Genomic DNA, 19,687 nt, shown 5'->3' on the forward strand with positions numbered 1-19,687 from the left:
CAGCTCGTATGTTGATACGGAAACGCTTATTACACATATTTGAGAAACAATTCGTTACTTGAATTCCTTTGGCATTTGTCATTTATTTACATTGATTAAATTTAATTTTTAATATTTACATTTAAGATTGTCATAGTTTAACATAGATGATTTTATTTTTAATAATTACATTAAAAATTCTTTATATTATAATTTTATTTAAATGGCATACTAATAGGTTATCTGGTGTTTTGTTGAGTTTCAGGTAATGTTTTCTTCTTCCTTTTTTTTTTACATAATTCAGTTGGAAAATACAAATTTGTCGTTTTGTACTTATTACTTAGGGGTTGGGTGTGGAGGTTTGTTACCCTTTGCATCTTGTAGCCTGTTCCTAATTATGTTCAGAAAATGCAGCAACCGTCGGCTTAACTAATTTGGGTTTTTTGTTTTTAGTTAACGCATTGTCGATAATCGTAACCCCAAAACAAAATAAGGGTTTAAACGGTTGACCAATGGTCAGTGATCGGTGGTCCGTGGTCACTGGTGGTCAGCGGTAGCTTTGGGTCGCGCACAGTGGCCACAGCTTATTAGTCGCGATTATGTGTTCCAGTTCAACGAATCTGAAACAAATGATTTGCATATATACTCGCATTTAAACAGATTAAAACTAATGCTGTAAACATGAGTTTTTCTTTAAAACACCATTGTTAGTATGAATCTGAAATTCATTTCTCAGCCATAAAGAGATTTTGGTTTTGACAATCAAGGAAAATAATGGAAAAAATTTACAGTAATAGAAAAAATTCAATTTTTCAATTATAATGCAGAATCAAACTATACGCCAAAAAATTATAAAACGGACATTCCGCATTGAAATCGGTTAAGATTTTAGAAAGTTATTATTATACTCGTTTCTTGACGATTACAAGGGCATATTGAATTCATTAAAATTCAAAACTTTATCAAAACTCAAGCGAAGGTCATTTTGTACATCTAGAAAATTTCATTTTGTTCAACCATCCACTTTTTTCTAAAACTTCACTCATATTTTCATCAAAACTCTACCGATCTTCGTGTGGAATACCATTTTATTCATGATTTGGCCTCCAAATTGGTTCTGCATTTAAATTTCCTTCAGATAAAAAAATTATTTTTTTTTCGAGTATCATCCAACCATTAGCCATAATTTTAATAAAAACCCCTTAATCTTATTCTCGATAACTTTGAAGTCTCATAACTTTATTAAATCTCAACTGATTTTCGTGTGGAATACCATTTTATTCATGATTTGGCCTCCAAATTGGTTCTGCATTTAAATTTCCTTCAGATAGAAAAAATATTTTTTTTCGAGTATCAGTATTAGCCATTTCTTCGAAAAACTTTGAAGTCTCATAACTTTTTTAAAACTCAACCGATTTTCGTGTAGAATACCATTTTGTTCATGATTTGGCCTCAAAATGGATTCTGCATTTAGAGGCCATATAATGACAAAATTGACATGCCGCAAGGAAATCGTTAAAGATTTAACGACTTAATTTTTTCATTATAAAAATTCGCTTTATTTACAAAAATACATATAAAATATCAAAGATGTTTCATTTTAAGAAAAGTTTAGTAAAAGTTTGACTTATAGTATAAACTTAAGCTAGACACAATTTAGAAATCTGGGCCAAAAAATAACTGACCCGATTCACAAATCTTAAGACTATCACAAATGGTCGGCTTTGATCCTTGACTAGAACTGGGTTGAACTTCACTTGATGCTGTTGTTGCTGAACTGTTTGGATATCAGGTAGTATCTGGATACCCTTTAGTAGGCCATTTCAGCACCCCAGGGTCGGTAGGGCTTGGCGCCATTCGCTGTGGCATATTGTAGAGCACTGGCGTTATTATAATCCTGGCTGCCGCTAACGGGATACGGATGAGGTGCTGTGCTGTAGCTGAGACTCTCGGCGGTGATTGCAGGTACCTCGTTGACTCGATGGCTGTTGGTCAGATCAATGTAGGTGGGAATCTGTTGGGATTGTTGAGGTTGTTCTGCATGTACGTTGTGCTCTTGTGTGTAGTGTTGTTGTTGTTGTTGCTGTTGTTGTGTTGCCTGTTGTTGTTGCGGTTGTTGTGGAGGTTGTTGTTGATGTTGTTGTTGTTGCTGCTGTTGTTGTTGTTGTTGCTGCTGCTGTTGAGTTGTTGCCTCAGCACGTGGCTCGAGCGGACCTATGACACTTGGTATAGCTTCACTAGCGCCAGCTGCACTTGTTGCCGTCGACACGCTGGAGCGACTGACATGATGAGGTGAGGCATTCATATATGCACTGCTGCTGCTGGCCACATAGGAGCTGGCACTACCGGCGGGGGCGTAGCCCTGATAGGGCGTGGCCGCACAATTGGGCTGATAGCCGCCGCTAACTGAGATCTCACGCTGCTGCGAAAAGTATTGAAGATGTGACATCAACCTCAGTCGCAATGGATCTTGAATATCCATGCCCTCGATCGTGACGAGGTAGCGTGCAACCTCTGCAGCGCATTCCCTGAAGCCAATAATATGATAATCCATGGCAACGCGTTGCGGATCATAGTTCAACGAGTCCAGGGCTGCAATAAGACAAATTGTGGAAAAGGCAAAAGTCAATAACAATTCAAATAGCACTAAAAAATACACGTAGTTCCCACGCGTTCAACCGATAAAATAAATAAAAAAAAAGAAAAACTACCCCCTGTCCCATCACAGCTATCAATATGGAAAGGGCCAGTGTGGGATGGGTGGTGCCTCGAGTCGCCTTGTTGTAAAAAGCGGGTGGTGGTGGGTTAATGCTTAATGGTGGTAAATTATCGCTTGCAACTTGCAACAAAGCCGAGGCAACAGCAACAGCGTGGGAAGTGCCGAGATTCGAAATTCTCTCGAGCGAGGATTTTCCCCTAATTTTATCAATTGTGGTTGTGCATTTTCCCAGCCCTTGAGCCAACAGGTTAAACATTGTTTATCCAGCTTTATTGTAATGTGACACATATTTTGTGCAAATTAATCTAGGATCATTTTCCCAAGGGACTCAGAGAAGGACCATTGAGTGGCCAAAAAGAACTAGAAAAACTATTTGTTATGTTCGCAACTTGTTTCTCATTCAAAAATATGTTTTTATTACAGAAATAAAAACAATTATCTTGAATATAACAAAACTAACAATAATAATAGTTTAAATTTGACAAAGAATCAGCAATATTTGTCGGAATAATATAAACATTTTTCTTGAAAGTCTTTTGTTCTTAACTACGCTTTAAAACAATAATTTTTGAATTTATTAATTAGGAAGGTCGCAATTAGCAAATCGCAATTTTTCGTACGTACATAGGAAGATTAATTAACGAATCCCTTATCCCAAAAGATAAAATCTGAGTTAGTTTTTAGTATCTGCTAAATATTTTCAAAACGGTCTGATAGTCTATTGTTTTTATATTCACTCATAATATTATCAATATTTTCCATATTTTGTGAATAAATATGAAGAAGAATTGAAGGAATAAAATATGTCCTTTGGTTTTGAAAATTTAATTCCAATAAATTATGTAAGGAATGTATTTCAAAAAGTACGAATATTATAGGTTGTTAAGAATGTTGTCTGTCTTAAAGTCGTTATATCTTTTAAATCAATTTAATATTGATAATATTAAATCGTAAATTGATAAACTAAATTGCAAAGTAACTTACTTTTTGACTGTAGACTCTTCAGATGCTCGACTGTCAGTTGCAGGATCTCGGCCTTTTCCAGCTTGGCAGATCCTTGCTTCTCATAAGCCGATGGAACTAGACGCTTCAGTTCCGTCAGCGAAGAATTGATGCGATCGCGACGCTTCTTCTCGATGACGCCACGACGCTTCTTGCGACTCATCAGTTGACAGCTGCCCGGTTCACTTGGCGAGATTCTAAAGAAGAAGTATTCAATTTAATAAATAGATTCCCATTTTGAGCAGATTAAGTATACGCACTGTTCCTTGGAGGATTCCTCAGAGTAGAGCTCATCACAATCGCTCTCGGAGAGCGCACGCTTCAGACTGTTGTGCGAATGATGGCTCTGGTGGCTCTGATGACTCTGATGACTCTGATGGCTGTGACTTTGCGGCGGCGGCACCCAATGACCTTGCGGCGTTGCCGGCATCGCTGCCGCGGCGGCAGCGCCATAACCCCAATGATGCAATGGCGGCGCATGTTGCACGTGCATGTTGTGCTCCATTTTATTGTTGATTCTTTTAATAGGCACTGATTTTTATTTAATTTATATTTTATTTGTTATTTTTATTAATATTCTTTTTATTTTGTTTTATATAACTTGTATTATTATATTTAAATTTTTCTTTAACTTTAATATTTTTATATTTATTTTTAAATTCGAAGATTGAGTTGGCAGTTAATTAAAGTAAATTTCACTTTATATTTTTAAAACTTAAATTTTCTTGAAGTTATTAAATATTTAATTTTATTTTGAGTCTTGAAATAAATATTTAATATTGAGTTTGTAGTTTATTATTAGTTGATTTCACTTTGTTTGCAATTGCAAATTATGTTTGTCGATTCTTGTTGTTATCGTTGTCTCTTTGCTTTTGCTCTTGCTGTTATCACTACTGAACTTGCCACAAAATGTTGAACTTGCTACGCTGCGATCTGGAGCACGTGACTTATCGTGTGCGCGAACGACGTTCGACTGATTTCGAAGCACACGACTAGCGGACGTTCTGGCCGCCGTTTGTCCAACCTCTCAACCCCTTTTTGTTGCCACAGGCAGCGGCAGCGGTGGCAGCGACAACGGTCCAATAAGATGCAGCAGCAACCACCCCCTTTTCAGGGCAAACGCGTGCCACAACGACGCTACGCCTAGCTGGGGGTAGCAAACACTCCGTGCCACAAACTGAGCTGATCATTGCCTCGCAGAGAGACCAACAAATGAGCAAGAAGAGAACAACTTGCCACATTGGAGTGCGACAAGGAGGCAAGTCGGTTAGTTGCTCACACTCGCACTTGCAACACATTGCTGCAATGCAAATGAATTACCTCAATGATTATTATTCGACTTGCTTCTGTCATCGATGCTCGATTGTATCTCTGCAACTTGCAGCAGCCTCTGGCAGCCACAGCTTGCCCACCGCTTGTCGCATTGTCTTTTTATTTGGTGACCGCGTTGACTTGTTGCCTCATAACATATATTGGCCAGCAACTGGAAACTGGAGCACGCGACCGGCGTCGTTCTTGCCGCCGGCTCGTGTGCGGCATGCGGCTCCAACAAGTGCCGGCGCCCCCCCGCCACGCCCCTACCCCTACCCTGAACCGCAAACGACTCCTTGTTTGCTCTCATTTGCCTCGTTTCTAGGTCAGTGGTCGAATTCTCTTCAAGGTTATGGAGCAGGTGCCACATAAAAGCGTTGACCTATGACCTACTCTATATTCTGCCCATTTCAATTGATTTCTATCTTAACTGCAAGGACTCCAAATTATTTTAAGATTTAATGGGATTTCCTAAAAAAAATCAATTGGAATCAATAAATACGTCGGAAAATTTAAAAAACGTATTATATTTATATTTTAGTACAACTAGCAAATTGGTTTCATTTCTAAAAAATTATAGATATTTAAAATTAAAGCTAAATAATTTAATTTCCCATCGCACGAATATCGAGACACTCAAGGCTAATAAGTATGGCCAAAAAAATATTTTATATTAACAGAAACTAAAATGTTATTCTAAATTGTAATTATAAAATGAATATAATAATATTTTAATTTTCAGGCTAAACTCCCAGATATGATATTAATACTATAATATTAGATCTAGGCTTCGATTTAAATGCTAAGGGTACCTCCTTTGGAATATTCAAAAATTTAAATTTTAAATCTCAAGTTTTCACTTTTAATCAACTGCTTATCTCATAATCAGCATAAAACAACACTTTAATAATGATTCTCAGATCATTCATTTTCTTTTCAAAAATCATAGGAAATTATTAAAAAAATTTGGACTTGTAAAGTTGCTAAGTGAAAGGTCTGACCAACTTCAAACTGTCATAACTTTCCCAAAACTAAACAGATTTTCGGAATGTCATTTGGGATGTGGTTTGGACTCTAAATTCTTTCTGCATTCAAATATTGTTAATTTCGTTCAAAAAATTTATTTGCCTCTAGATCCTAATTTCGATTTTGATGCTTTGGCCTTTTTTTTTACTCCTAGATCTTGAAAATTGAGAAGAAAAGATGTAATGCGAAGTTAAGGTAACTTGACATAATCTTAGCTTATATTCTCGATAAGATTTCTTAAAATCAAGAGTCACTAAAGGCTTAATAGTAAGATGAATAAAAATGATTAATAACACTCATAATGAAAACATGAAACAAGAAAATTAAATACAGACATGATAGAAATTTCTTTGTTACTCAAAATAAATATTTACATAAAAATATCTCTTTATCAATTTCTTTAAATATAAGAAAAGTAATATGCGGCGTATGATTTATATCCAGTGAGTACACCTCCAACTCAACTTGATATTGATTTCAAATGCTAAATAAAAATTAAGAAAAGTGGTTTTAATTTGCTTCGGCAAAAGCTGTCGCTCAGGTTACCAAAAGTCTCGGCAACTGGCAAGGACAAGTCCCGAGTGGGTGAGCGGTACAATTGTCCTTGTTGTAGTTGTAGTTGTTGTTGTGGTACGACGCGTGGTAGTACACCGTGTTGTGGGCAATAACTCACCCTTAAGGGGAGTTCACCCTTAAGGCAAGCGATTGTCGCGACAGTGAGAAATGGCTCGTGGGAAAGCCAAAGGTTCTCCGATTCTCACGCATGTTCAGCACGTGCGGGTCGTGCGACCGTCTAGCACTACCATCGGGTTTTGTCGGCCCAAAAAAGCGCAGACCAAATCGTTTGAAGTGCATTTAATGCATGTCGAGGCAGAGGACGCTTCGTTGTTGTTTTTTTAATGGGTTTTTGTTACCAATTTTCAAATAATGAAAATTGCCTGGCGATTATAATCCCAACTTGAGTGATGAAATAATAGAGAACACAATTTACAATTCGTTTCAAAATCAACCGTACAATACTAAAAAAATCGAATGTTCTCTTTAAAACTTACGTAGCACAGCGAAAATTTCGATTATAACTTTATCATTTTCTTTTGTGAGTTTTTGAGAAAATAATAGAATTGTTTTTTTCTTTTAAATTTTTAGGAAGAGAAAATCTTGTACCTAATAGAAGTACAGGGGTCTAATAAATAAAAGAGAACACAATTTACAACTCGCTTCAAAATTCGGCCATATAATTCTCAAAAAATGGAAAGTTCTCTTAAATCTAACGTAGCACAGAGAAAATTCCGATTCTTACGTTAACATTTTTAATTTCTTTTGCGGTTTTTCTCAGGAAATACTTAGTTTTTTGTTGTTGAATTATTTCAGAAACTCTTAAGGCATTGGTTACAGTTGTTGTTGTTGGTTTGCAGTAAATTCTGCGATTCATCACATAATCCCAACTCGGCATCATCGATCCAAGTCTCAAGGGTGCAGGAGCTGGAATGATGACTGGACTTTTGGGAGTGGGAATGACCGCTGCCAAGTCTTTTAGCCTGCAACGATTGCAATTGCCGCCAGCGATTGTCGAAGGCATCCCAATGTTGCCGCAGATCAAAGTGCTCCTCGTCCAGAGAATTGCCATTGATGTCCCATTTGACAATGGGATAATCATCATTGGGCGGCTGCTCCATGATGATAACATTGTGATAATTCCCATCGAATTTGGAGCCAACACTGACGCTGCATGTGGCACGTTGTTTCGTGGGCATTGTTGTTGCCACTACTTCTCGCAGCTGCAACTGTTGCTGTTGTTGTTGCTGCTGTTGCTCCAATTGCAGATCCAGGCTGGAGTTTGAAGGCGTGTGTCGCAGATATCTTACATTCTCCTTATAATGCATTAAATCGAACTGTATATCAAGAGACTCCTCCGATTGCTGCAGTTGCTCCTCCTGTTCCTTCTCATGCTCTTGCTCCTTCTCCTGTTCCTTTTCAAGGATTGCTGCTTCATAGGCATATTCCAAACATTGGACGGATATTTCTGGATTGTTGTTGTTGCTGTTATATTGCTTATCGTGTGTCACATCAATATATTGCTGCTGCACCTGCTCCTGCTCCTCCTCCACTGTCTCATCCTCGTCTTCTTCATCCTCGTCCAGGCGTTGCACAAACAGTTGCTTTGATGTGGAAATTTTGCGCAGCAACTGCAACAAAATAGGAAAAATTCTATATTTATTGCTAATGCGCAATAAGAGTTGCTGTGTGTTACGCATAGAAAATTTTTTTATACATTTATAATTAGCACGAAGATGTTAAACGATATAGCCATTCTAATATATCCATACTTTTCATCTTTGTATTATATAGCAGCCTTAGGAACGATACATCAAAAATAAATTTTGTATGAAAAACCATCTTTTTTTTTAAAGAATTTCAACCGATCTCACAGATTGTATATTTGGTATCGTCTTATTTATCATAGCTTAAGTTGGTTAATTTCACAGAACCTATCGTTCGACAGCTTAACTCCCAAGTTGTATTTTTGGTATTTTCCGATTAAATCTAATTAAAATCGGTTTAATCCATCGCTTGAAAATTTAATTTTTTTTTGTATTAAACACTTTTTTGTTTTCAAGATATTTTAAATAAAACTGTTTTTTGGATGACGTATGGCCTTACATATGCAAGTGTATCAATTGTTTAGCTTGACACATAAAAGTTCTCATCCTTTTGTTAATCCTTTTATTTTTTGTTTTGAATGAAGAGTTTAGTTGATTTTTGTTTGTGGGTGGAAGAAAATAACTTTAATTTCTTATTTTGCCACACACAATATGTCGGCGCCATACACAGTCATCGATTTTTTATTGATTGCACCACCCAACAAAGTACGAAGCACCACCCAACGAAGCACCACTCACCTTGAGACAGGATTTCTTGGTGCGCCTCAGCAAATGGGACATGACAGTGCCTTAATTTGTAGCCTATTGTTGCGGTTTTGTTGTTGTCTATTGTTGTTGATTGTTGCTGGTTGTTATTGTAGTTGTTACTGTTTATTGTTGCTGTTGTGATTGTAATGATTGAGACATTGCGACTCCGACTGCGGCTGCTGCGGCTGCTGCAGCTCCGTCGGCCTAACAAAACAACACTGAATTTAGAAATAAGAGAAATGAAAATAGAAACTGGATTCGAGCCGTCGATGCGGCAATGTGGACACACACAGGTGGGGGAGTGGGGCAAGGACGCGGATTTTGTGTGGTGTCGTGTGCCGCATGAGTCATGCCAGGAATTGCAAGTGCCAATGCCAAAACGAGCTAAACACAGCTGAGAACCCGATGGCTTCGTCGGCACCGGCGCAGTAACTTGGCTAATCTCCCCCGAAAAGGGTCTCCGATTCTCCGAGCGCAGATTTTGCATATGTAATGCGTGTGTGTGTGTGTATGTGTGTGGAAAACTCGAGTGGACCCTCGAGTGCAAGTGTCGTTAGCGAGAACTTACGAATTATGCTAATGTGGCAGACCATTGTCTGCCCTTCAATCACCTACTCTTCTCTCTCTACCTCTTTCTCTTTCAGTCACTCGTCTTTCTCCCTCTGTCTCTCACTCTCTTCGAGCCTGTTTTTATTATGGCCAGGCGCCAATTTGCTGCTGAGAATCAAAATGTTGTAATTGCTAGTGACAATGCACTGATATAAACGTCATTATTATTTAATCTCTTCGAAATCTTAAATCTCTTTCAATAAATAAATGGAATTTACTTATTAACATAGTTAAATTGTCACATTGCTAATAAAACAAGTTTAAATATTGCTGAAGCTCCTTTCTTTTTTATATTTAATAAGGTTTTGTTAAAAGAATTCAGTTCGAACAAACTGAATATTTTATATTTTAAATGCAAAAAAGTCATCTTTGCAAGCTTTTGTTATTTAAAAATTATATTTTAAGAGTTGATTTTAATAAAAATAGTATGTATATCATAAGAATTAAATATTAAATTATAGTATTAGTAATAAAAGTAATATAAAGTGATAAGATTACTTGTATAAAATCCCCGAAGTACTTGTGTAACTCTATTCAAATTTCATGCAAATTTTAATTAAACTGAACTTTAAGATTGATAGATCTCAGTCTCACTTATATAGCTATCAATCTAAAAGTTAAATAGTTGTGTTAAAAATTACTAGGTAGCTATTATTAAATTCCATAGAAAAAAATTATATGTATGTAAATGGTTGTTTTAATGGGTTTGTGAACTTTTCACCTGACCCAAACTGATAATTATATAGCACAGGCGACATTTGTTATGCCATTGTGAGAATTTCATGTTTTAACAGCAATTCGGTTCGGAATGGATATAGAATTGGGTGTTGAAAGCATTACATATAGACTTGATGGGAAGTGAGTGAGGTTGAGGAAGGGGAAGCGCGAATAACTAATGACATTTATATTTAAATTTTTGTGGGCTTATTACAAAATGATTTAAATGCATTTTAGTGTAAATTTGAAAACCAGTTTTACAATTTAACAACGGTAAATTGCAGATGTATGCCACTTGATGTGGCAAGTGAAAAAAAAGAGAAAGAGAGTCGAGAACTGAAACAGTTGAAGCACTTTGTGGCTTGTACGCACATTTGTCACATCACTCAAACTGAAGTGCGCCGCGAAGTTGAGAGATGAGAGTTGAGAGCAAGGACATGAGCACTCAAAAGTGCACACTTGGGCGAGAATAAATGAATGAATGAATGTGTGAATGATGACACTCGCAACAAATTGCGCTGGCCAGACAAAATTATATTTGATTGCAAATGGAAAGTGGAAATGAAAATCGCATTGACAATGAGTTTTCAAATTTTCCACATTTGTCGATCAGCGGCGTGACTTGATGCATTTTTGTCAATCGCTCAATAACTTTTTGACAGCTGACAATTTTTTATTTAACCGTTGCCGTTGCCGTTACCGTTACCTGGTCAAAGGGTGTGTGCTGCGACCAATTAACAATTGATCGATAACACGGACAATTGTCAATTGCGATATCGATTTCAATGCTTTTGATTTTAATTTATAATTGCCCATAGAGGGCGGTCGCTGCACAAGTGTCACCCCTCTGTCAAAAAGGCAACCCACCCATCCTCCACACACACACACTTACACACGCACATTTCAAGCACTTTTATGGTTATTGCCAATTGTCCAGCCCTGGGGCAGTTTATTGTAATGCATAAATGCACATGCAAGTGTGTGAAACCCTGAAGTGTGTCAATTATGCGCATTTTGAAGTTCACGTTTTGGGTAAAAATTTACATTTTATTAGATTTTACATGCTCGACGCATTAAAATTATTTACGATCCCAAATATTGTAGGTTGTAAATAATTTCCGTGGCACGTACGTCTGTGGCAAACACAATTAATTACCTACATACATAGCATAAGCGCCCCTTGACCTTTTGCCGCTAATTAGAGGCGCATTGTATTCGATCCTCCCCGCACTTCTCTCCTCCCACCATTCCTAGATAATACAAATGGACATTCGTCTGGACACGCGCACGTTACATTTTTAAATGTTTTGCAAGTCTGTTGAGAATCGGTTTCAATTCGGAAAATGTTTTAACTGATAACGCAAACAATGAGTGAAATCACAAACTCAGGGGACCGACTAGTTAATCAGTAATCGTTGAACGCTGTGCACGAAAAGATGTCGACAAATAAAGTCAATTACTATGAGCAAGTGCTCAATGTGCGACAGGTTATATCAGAGTCACAGCTGGAGGATTGCGATGAGGCATTAAATATCTGTGATCTATCGAGCGTGGAGCGCAAGTTGCAACTGTGGCAGCAACACTTGCCACGCATTAAGCCCTACTATGCCGTCAAGTGCAATGATGATCCCATTATTGTACAAACTCTGGCCACACTGGGCGTCGGCTTCGACTGTGCGTCCAAAAATGAACTCAAGCTGGTAGGAAAACAACCTAAATTAAATGCTGATTAATTATTTAATTACGATGTCTGTCTATAGGTGCTGGATTGTAAAGTTTCCCCTGAGCGCATCATCTTTGCCAATCCCTGTCGTCCCGTCAGTCATCTGGATTACGCCCGACAGCATCAAGTGGTCAAAGGCACTGTGGACAATGAATTTGAGATTTACAAACTGCACAAACATTATCCCAATTCAAAGTTTGTATACTCTCCAATCAGTTGTAACTCTGTTTAATCTTTTCAATTATTTTTAAGTCTGATTGTTCGCTTCAAGTGTGAGGCAAAGGCCGCTCAGTGTCCGTTGGGTGATAAGTTCGGTTGCGATGCGGACATCGATGCCTCGGCTTTGATGCTGCTCGCCAAAGCTCTCAATTTGACGGTGAGTCGGAGCGGATTAATTATTTTAGCTAATCTTGAAAGCTCATGAAAGCTTTGATGTAACTCGAAAGCTCGTAATTGTAAATCTAAAGCTCACTAAACATTTATTTTTCGTGTAAAACATTTCTAGCTTTAATCACTTTATGCTTTTTGATTCATCTGCTTTCTCAGGTGACTGGCACTAGTTTCCACGTGGGTTCCGGTTGCAGTGAATTCGAAGCCTACGATCGAGCAATCAAAAAGGCCAAAAACATATTCAAATTTGGCGAACTATTGGGCTATGATCTTAAACTGTTGGATATTGGTGGCGGTTTTCCAGGCAGCGACGATGTGCAGTTCGAAAACGTAAGTAAAACGAGCTAATTGCAATAAATAACTAATTTAAAAATGTAATATCAGATTGCTGGCATTGTGAATAAAGCGGTCGACAGGCATTTTGCCGATGAAAGAGTTGAGGTTATAGCCGAACCGGGTCGTTTCTTTGTGGCTGCTGCATATACCCTGGTCTGTAAGATTCATGCCAAGCGGGAGGTGCGAAATGCAGCGGGAAAACTAGACACTGTCATGTACTATTTGAACGATGGTGTCTATGGTTCATTTAACTGCATACTCTATGATCATCAGTTGGTTACAGCACAGCATTATTTGGTAAGCAATTTGAACTTAATATTAATTTTAAATTTTTTATAATATTTATAAATCTTAGAATGACGCTGAAAACTTGCCCACATTCAAGAGCTTAATTTGGGGTCCCAGCTGCGATGCCCTAGATAAGGTAAGTTGCAGATCTTAATATTTATCAGCTTAAAAATTTAATATACATTTTTTCCCTTGTAGATTTCTGAAGATTTGCGTTTGCCTAATTTGAATAGAGGCGATTTGATTGGATTTCCAAATATGGGGGCCTATACTGTGCCCATTGCCAGTGCATTTAATGGTTTCCCCTTGCCAAAAACCTTGTACTTTAAAGCCATCTGACTAAGAAATAAACTGAGAGTTGTGTTAGTAACCAATATGATTCTTTATTCTTTATAAATCGCAAGTGGTTCGAATGAGAAAACATAGTCTGTATGGCAAACAACGCCTCACACACTTTGACTTCTACAACGAAGCATTTTACAACTGAATTGTCTCATGATTTCATTTTCGTTTATAATATTTAAAAAAGAACAGCTAATGCCAAAACTGACCCGAGTTGGCTTAGAGCGCATTCTCTTGGAAATATTATCATTTCTTTAAGGATTTCATCTCTCCGATTTGGGTACTCGCTAGCGGTTAACTGACCGAACCAAACTGGCGAGCAGCCAACGAAGAAAGACGTGTCAAGTGTTAATAGATGTTCAAATATAAATGTAAATATAATATAAAATAGCCTATAGATATATATGTATAACTTAGTTAGAATACAATTCAATAGAGGTACATACATAGAAACATACATATACAATTATATAATTATAAAAAAACAATTTCAAAAATTGTAATTTTAGTGTGATTTCACATGCTCAAAAGTAGATTTATAAAATTTTGTGATTTTCTTTTACGAGTTCACCAATTGTAATTGGGCCTCTCTTGATATGTTATGATATTACATTGTATATATAGTATATATATAACGATTATGTATACAATAATTGATATGTATGTGTATATGCGGGACAACAAAGTGTCCGCTTCTTGCTCTTTCTTCTTCACATTTTTCTTTAATCATGCATATAAAGAGTACAAACTACTTATTCCATAATCAGTTCTTATTGATTGATGCAAATGTTAATTCTTCTCTCGTTTGAACGCGTACAATTTTTATACTATCTTTTAATATTTTTGTAAATTTTTAAAGTGTTTGCACATAGATTTGTATATAGCAATATAGTATGTATTTTGTAAATAATAAAATATTGCAAAATTTCGACTAGTTTGAATAGCAAAACAGTTAAATGAACAATAAACAATGTTTTTTTTTCTATAATGATTGTATCTCACAACATCGACGACATACTACACACAATAGATAGGTACATAAATAGATATTACATGTAAATATATAGTTACGATAAACATGTAAAGTTTCTTTCAGAATTCTTAATTGGACTACAATAATAATCATAATAATAATAATACGCTTAATTTCTAACAATTCACGTTTCCAGATATGTTTGCGTTTCGGGGAATTAATTAAAGAATCTCACTTGTATTATAGTTTGTTGGACTTAAGCCTAGGCTACGATACATATGCCTTTCAATAACGATTACGTTTACGAATACGTTTACGTTTACAATTACATAGTTCTAAGCGTTAACAATAAGCGATGTTCATTTGAACGATTCTTTTTAATATGTATTTGTAAGCAGCATTTGTCGGGCTACTGCATTATTGTTTGTGTTCGGAGTATTTGTGTATGTATTTAGTTATATATATTGTTTTTTTTTTTTTGATTTTTCTTTTTTATTTTTTAGCGCGTTTTATGGCATTGGCATCAAATTATCAATTCAACAAGGTGGGTGTATTTGAGTATTCAGTTAACCATGGGGGGCACTTGCGGGTGATATTGCTGTTGTTTTGGTTGTTGTTGCTCTTGGTTGGGTGCATTCTGAGTCTAACAATTGCCAGAGTTGCATAATTCACGGATTCACTATAATCTATAATAAAAAATACAATACAACAACACAGAAATAGGTTTGTAGGCGTACAAAAGTTCTTTGGTTATTTTTGTTTTGTTTTTTTGGATTTTTTTGTTTTTGGTTTTTTTGTTTTGGTTTTTGTGGGGGCATAAGTATCACTTCGTCTATGTCTGATGATAATGATCCATCATGATCACCTACATATATGTATATATATATGTGTGCGTGTATATATCTAATCGGATAAAACGGATGTGTGTGTTTGTGTGTGAATGCAATTGATACGATTGCGTGTTTGCTAATTGAAGTAGCATTTTAAACGCTACTTAGAAACGCCACGCTTAACATGGCTACTTGGGCCAAAATGTTCACTTGCAGTATCCGCATAAGACCGCCGCTCGTGGGTGAGGGACTCACATTGAGGCCGGCGCAGTGCATCTTCTCGGTGGGCATCGCTTGCACAAAATACTCGCGATTGTCCAGCGACATGTGGCACAGCGGCTTCTTCTTCTGTGACATTTCATCGTCCTTGTTCTTCAGATCCTCCAAGAGTTTCGGGAACCAGGTCAATTCGCAAGAGCAATTCAATGGATTATCTGCAAGATTTAAGAATTCCAATTAAGATACAACATTGTCTAGACGACACGACTTGCCAGTGATGTCAATTATGCGTAAAGTGTCAATGACCGGTTCCATAGTATCTTGCGGAATTCGTTGCAACTTGTTGTTCTGCAGATTCAAAGTCTCCAGCGAGTTGAGGTTCTCAAATAAAGTGCTAGGCAGCACTTTAATGCTACAATTAAACAATAATAATGATAACAATAATATATTGTTGAATATGGCAGTTAATCCAAGTAATATTTGTGCACTTTTGCGGGCTTTACTCATTCTTCTGCAGATTAACGAATGTCAGCGAATCGCCGTATCCGGTAAAAGCGTCATCAGCCAACACGTTGATGTTGTTGTTGCGCAAATCCAAATGACGTAGACGATGCAACGGACGCAGCGCCTCACTGGGTATAGCATGAATATTATTATCACCCAGTCGCAAATACTGAAGATTCTCTGTGAATTTACATGGCATTATGTCAGCTTTACTTGATATTCCACAATCGGCTTACCCTCTAGACCCTTGAATGCATCCTTATCAATGACACTGATCTTGTTGCCCTCCAACTCGAGTGAATTGAGTAGACCTAAGTGAGAGAATACATTCGCAGGCACGCTTGTGATCATATTATGGGCTAATATCAACGAATCCAAGTTTTCTAGACCTGTCAAATATTTGCTTAGCTTTAGATAAAGATAATAATTTTTTTATTTGAAAACCTACCTTCAAAGTCGCCTTCACTGATGGTGCGTATCTTGTTCTCCTGTATCTCGAGTTTCTTCAGCGTATCCAATATGGAAAGTGCCTTTTGCGGCACTTGTGAAAGATCATTTCCGCCCAGATTCAAACGCTTCAATTTTCTAAATATACAATTAGTGTAATTAATATTAAATTATTCCCATTTTTATGATTTTACGTACTTCTCCAGGCCACGGAATGCTTCAGGATCGACCTGTGTGATTTTATTCTCATAGAGTGTGAGGATCTCCAATGTGTCCAGTCCTTCGAAGGCATTATTATGTATAACGGTGATTTTATTGTGATTCAAATTCAATATTAACAAGTGATACAAATGTTGCAGTGCCTGAAATAAAATTAGAATAATTAAATATATTATTAAAATAAAAACAACATTTTTCTGAAGCTGGTTCCAATTATTGGAAATAGATAATTGAATTTAAAAATATCTTTTGGTGAAGAAACGAAAATAGATTCTACTTTTTTAAAGAAAATTTTAAATTTGTGTTTCATGTTTTTTTTTTGTTTTAATTGGCAGCCGGGTCTACTTTTTTTATTGTGTACAAAATGGCGTCAGATAATGGCTGCCCATCAAAGTATCAAAAACGATAGCTTATCGATATGCGGTGTTTGTTAAGTATGCTATTAAAAATGTGTTAACAAATACCTGAGATGGCACCGTTTTCATCTGGTTCAATGAAACATCCAGCTGTGTGAGTCCCTTGCCTGTTAAATGCCCAAGCTCAATTATTTATTGAATAATTATGAATGTATTTCGTACTCACCTAACGAACTGAGTGCATTCTCCTCAATGGCGGCCAAGCTGCTGTTGTGTATTGTCAAGTGGCGAATGTCCAGAGCAAGAAATACAAAACCTTGAAGCTTTGGCAGATTATTGTGACGCAACTTCAGATAAAATATAATTGGACTTTTGCCCTTCAATGTGCCCATAGATTTTGTAATGTGCGCCAAGTCCGTAGTCTCGCATAAAATATCCAAACCATTTTTCTTCACCGTACAAATACAGGGTGAGATGTCGCCCTGCTCTGGACACACCTGTTGGTTTGTTTGGGCCAACGTTTGCGCCAAGAAGAAGAGCAGCAGACAGCTAACAGTGCCCACTGTATGCATATGTTGAATTAACAGCGGCTTTTGTCCTGCCATGTTGAAAAGCACTCACACACACCACACACTCAGACAGAAACTCGCACACACACACACACACACAGCTTCAACTCAACAGAATGATCGTTATAAGAATTGCGACGTCAAAGTTTGCGTTGTCGCCGCTGTTGCTGTCGTTGATGTTCTGATGATGCTAGACAGAGAGCAAGACAGAAAAAAAAGAGGTGAGAAGAGGTGAGGTGAGTATACAAATAGAAATGAAACTACAAACTACAACAAAAAGTGAATTACAAATTAAGCGCACAATACGCGACATGCGCGATTTTATTTGTGCCTTTTTTTGTGTTGTGTGTGCTTGGGATTTTGCACAGAAGTCGGATTAAAAATAAATTGAACTAATTGAGCTAAAACACGTACAGTCGTTATCAAAGTTGATGACTCTGTGTCAAGCTCAGTGCTGCCAGAATCTCTGAAGCAAAAATTGCTAGATTTGATAAAAAAAGTTGCTAAAAATTGCTAAAAATTTTGTAAAAATTGCCAAATAAGTAGCTAAATCACTAAAATTTCAGTTTACAAAAAATTAGTATTTCTATATTTGATTTCTTATCACAAAAAATTAAATTAATAAGGAAAATGATTTCTTAAAGTTTAAAATAAATGATTTCTTATCATAATATTAAAGAGAGAATACTTATTGCATTATCTAACTCGTCTGCTTTACTTGTAGCCAAAAATGTTAAGGAAAATTTAAAAATAGCAAGATTTGTAATAAAGTTGCTAAAATTGCTAAAGAAAAATTAAAAGTTGCTAGATTTGTGGCTAATAGCATTTTAAAAAAAAAAAGTTGAAAATTTTTTTAAAAGTTGCCAGATCTAGCAACTAAATTGCTAAACTGGCAGCACTGGTCAAGCTACGCATGAAAATCCAGTAATATTTTCAAAAAACGTAACCATATATGTATTTCCATTTTTTTTTCTAAATTTTTTCTCATTTTTGTTGATCAGTTTTTGACTGTACGCGATGATGTGTGATTCCCTAAATTTATATTTGTCAAATTAGCTGAAAGCTTAGGAGGTAAATGTATTAAATCAGCAAATGTACAATTTTTTAGAATGTACAAAGATGTATAAGAAGGCAGAAAATGTTACATATTTATTATGTTAATAGAAAGCGGCTATAATGTATTACAATTTCAGCTTGATTTAAAAAAGATACAAAAAAAATAATAATAACATCATAGCCGTAAGATAAAATCCTTAAAAATGTAACCATTTTTTATATTGGCACATTTAAAAACTAAAAAAAGGCAAGGAACCTCTATTTATTAAATTAATGCAAGATTTGAACAGAATCGAAACCTTGATCTATGTTTCGAACCACTTTGACAAATTGTTGTAGGTTTCCAGGCTTGTTTAAGCCATTTACTCACCCAAAAATGTTTGTCCGTCCCTATTTGATCAGTGCCAAATGAAACATGCTTCTACTTGCGATATACGTGTATGTAAACTTTTAAAAAGATTCCCCCGATATGCAACAATTAATCATTGCTCACTTTCACTTTGCATCAAAAGTCCGCCCACTCACACTAACACTCACACTCGCACACACAAACGCACGCACACAGGCATTGAGACAATGGCAAACACCCCCGTTACCCTTCCTGCCGATTGTGGGTGGGTGGGAAGGAGGATGCTCTGTGGTTTGAAGAGAGGGGCGTGTGCTTGCGCGCGGCGTAATGTGTGTAAACTCGGTCAGAGTGTGTGTATAACGATATAACGGAAAATCGATACCATTCCAAAGAGGTTGTTGAATGACCGTGTTTTTTTTTTAAGTGTCTCTTGTGACGCCAACGATGACGACGAAATGAGCAAAACTAAGAGTACATATAACGGCGACTCGATACTGCAAAAATTATGGCAATTGTTTTAATTGCTGTGCAAAGAGCATGAGCATTTTTTTTATTAATTATTATTATTATGACTATTTGGATTTTTTGTTATGGGAGAATTTTCCTTTTTCTAGGTTCCGCGCGCCGACACACGCATTAGGTGTGTGTAGGAATGTGTGTGAGAATTAATGGAAATAATAATACGAACAGCGCGTAGAAGAAGCACGTTTACTTGGCAAAACCGACGTCAGCGGACTGAAGTCCAAATTCAAAATTCAATGTTTGCCATTCTGTAAGGGTTGTTTTAGTACTGGTTTAGTCTGTGCAGTGCTGA

General features: G+C 36.6%; 4 protein-coding genes across 6 annotated transcripts; 1 reads left to right on the plus strand and 3 right to left on the minus strand.

Moving 5' to 3' along the window:
- Nucleotides 1-1,559: 1,559 nt before the first annotated feature.
- LOC117784979 (hairy/enhancer-of-split related with YRPW motif protein) lies at nucleotides 1,560-4,205 on the minus strand. Its single transcript, XM_034622847.1, has 3 exons — nucleotides 3,961-4,205; nucleotides 3,683-3,897; nucleotides 1,560-2,571 (listed from the first exon to the last, which is right to left on the minus strand). The coding sequence occupies exons 1-3, from the start codon at nucleotides 4,203-4,205 to the stop codon at nucleotides 1,790-1,792; spliced, it is 1,242 nt and encodes a 413-aa protein (XP_034478738.1). The 3' UTR covers nucleotides 1,560-1,789.
- Nucleotides 4,206-7,247: 3,042 nt separating this feature from the next.
- Nucleotides 7,248-11,558, minus strand: LOC117783543 (UPF0746 protein DDB_G0281095). 2 transcript variants are annotated; one of them, XM_034620987.1, is made up of 2 exons: nucleotides 11,433-11,558; nucleotides 7,248-8,223 (listed from the first exon to the last, which is right to left on the minus strand). In XM_034620987.1, the coding sequence occupies exons 1-2, from the start codon at nucleotides 11,436-11,438 to the stop codon at nucleotides 7,405-7,407; spliced, it is 825 nt and encodes a 274-aa protein (XP_034476878.1). In that variant the 5' UTR covers nucleotides 11,439-11,558; the 3' UTR covers nucleotides 7,248-7,404. The 2 variants fall into 2 exon arrangements, with proteins under 2 accessions (XP_034476878.1, XP_034476877.1); XM_034620986.1 differs by lacking the exon at nucleotides 11,433-11,558 and adding an exon at nucleotides 8,938-9,095.
- A 135-nt stretch (nucleotides 11,559-11,693) lies between these two features.
- On the plus strand, nucleotides 11,694-13,379 carry LOC117783542 (ornithine decarboxylase 1-like). The gene is made up of 7 exons (XM_034620985.1): nucleotides 11,694-11,972; nucleotides 12,033-12,190; nucleotides 12,248-12,371; nucleotides 12,542-12,715; nucleotides 12,770-13,018; nucleotides 13,077-13,145; nucleotides 13,208-13,379. The coding sequence occupies exons 1-7, from the start codon at nucleotides 11,709-11,711 to the stop codon at nucleotides 13,346-13,348; spliced, it is 1,179 nt and encodes a 392-aa protein (XP_034476876.1). The 5' UTR covers nucleotides 11,694-11,708; the 3' UTR covers nucleotides 13,349-13,379.
- LOC117783541 (slit homolog 2 protein) lies at nucleotides 13,368-19,607 on the minus strand. Of its 2 annotated transcripts, XM_034620984.1 has the most exons (10): nucleotides 18,895-19,607; nucleotides 17,126-17,658; nucleotides 17,008-17,066; nucleotides 16,523-16,686; nucleotides 16,326-16,462; nucleotides 16,114-16,266; nucleotides 15,877-16,057; nucleotides 15,646-15,785; nucleotides 15,410-15,588; nucleotides 13,368-15,010 (listed from the first exon to the last, which is right to left on the minus strand). In XM_034620984.1, exons 2-10 carry the CDS (start codon nucleotides 17,502-17,504, stop codon nucleotides 14,993-14,995), a joined length of 1,410 nt encoding a protein of 469 aa, XP_034476875.1. In that variant the 5' UTR covers nucleotides 17,505-17,658; nucleotides 18,895-19,607; the 3' UTR covers nucleotides 13,368-14,992. The 2 variants fall into 2 exon arrangements, with proteins under 2 accessions (XP_034476875.1, XP_034476874.1); XM_034620983.1 differs by lacking the exon at nucleotides 13,368-15,010 and having other exon boundaries at nucleotides 15,115-15,588.
- Nucleotides 19,608-19,687: the final 80 nt, after the last annotated feature.

This window comes from Drosophila innubila (assembly GCF_004354385.1).
Source record: "Drosophila innubila isolate TH190305 chromosome 2R unlocalized genomic scaffold, UK_Dinn_1.0 1_C_2R, whole genome shotgun sequence".
Lineage (NCBI taxonomy): Eukaryota > Metazoa > Arthropoda > Insecta > Diptera > Drosophilidae > Drosophila > Drosophila innubila.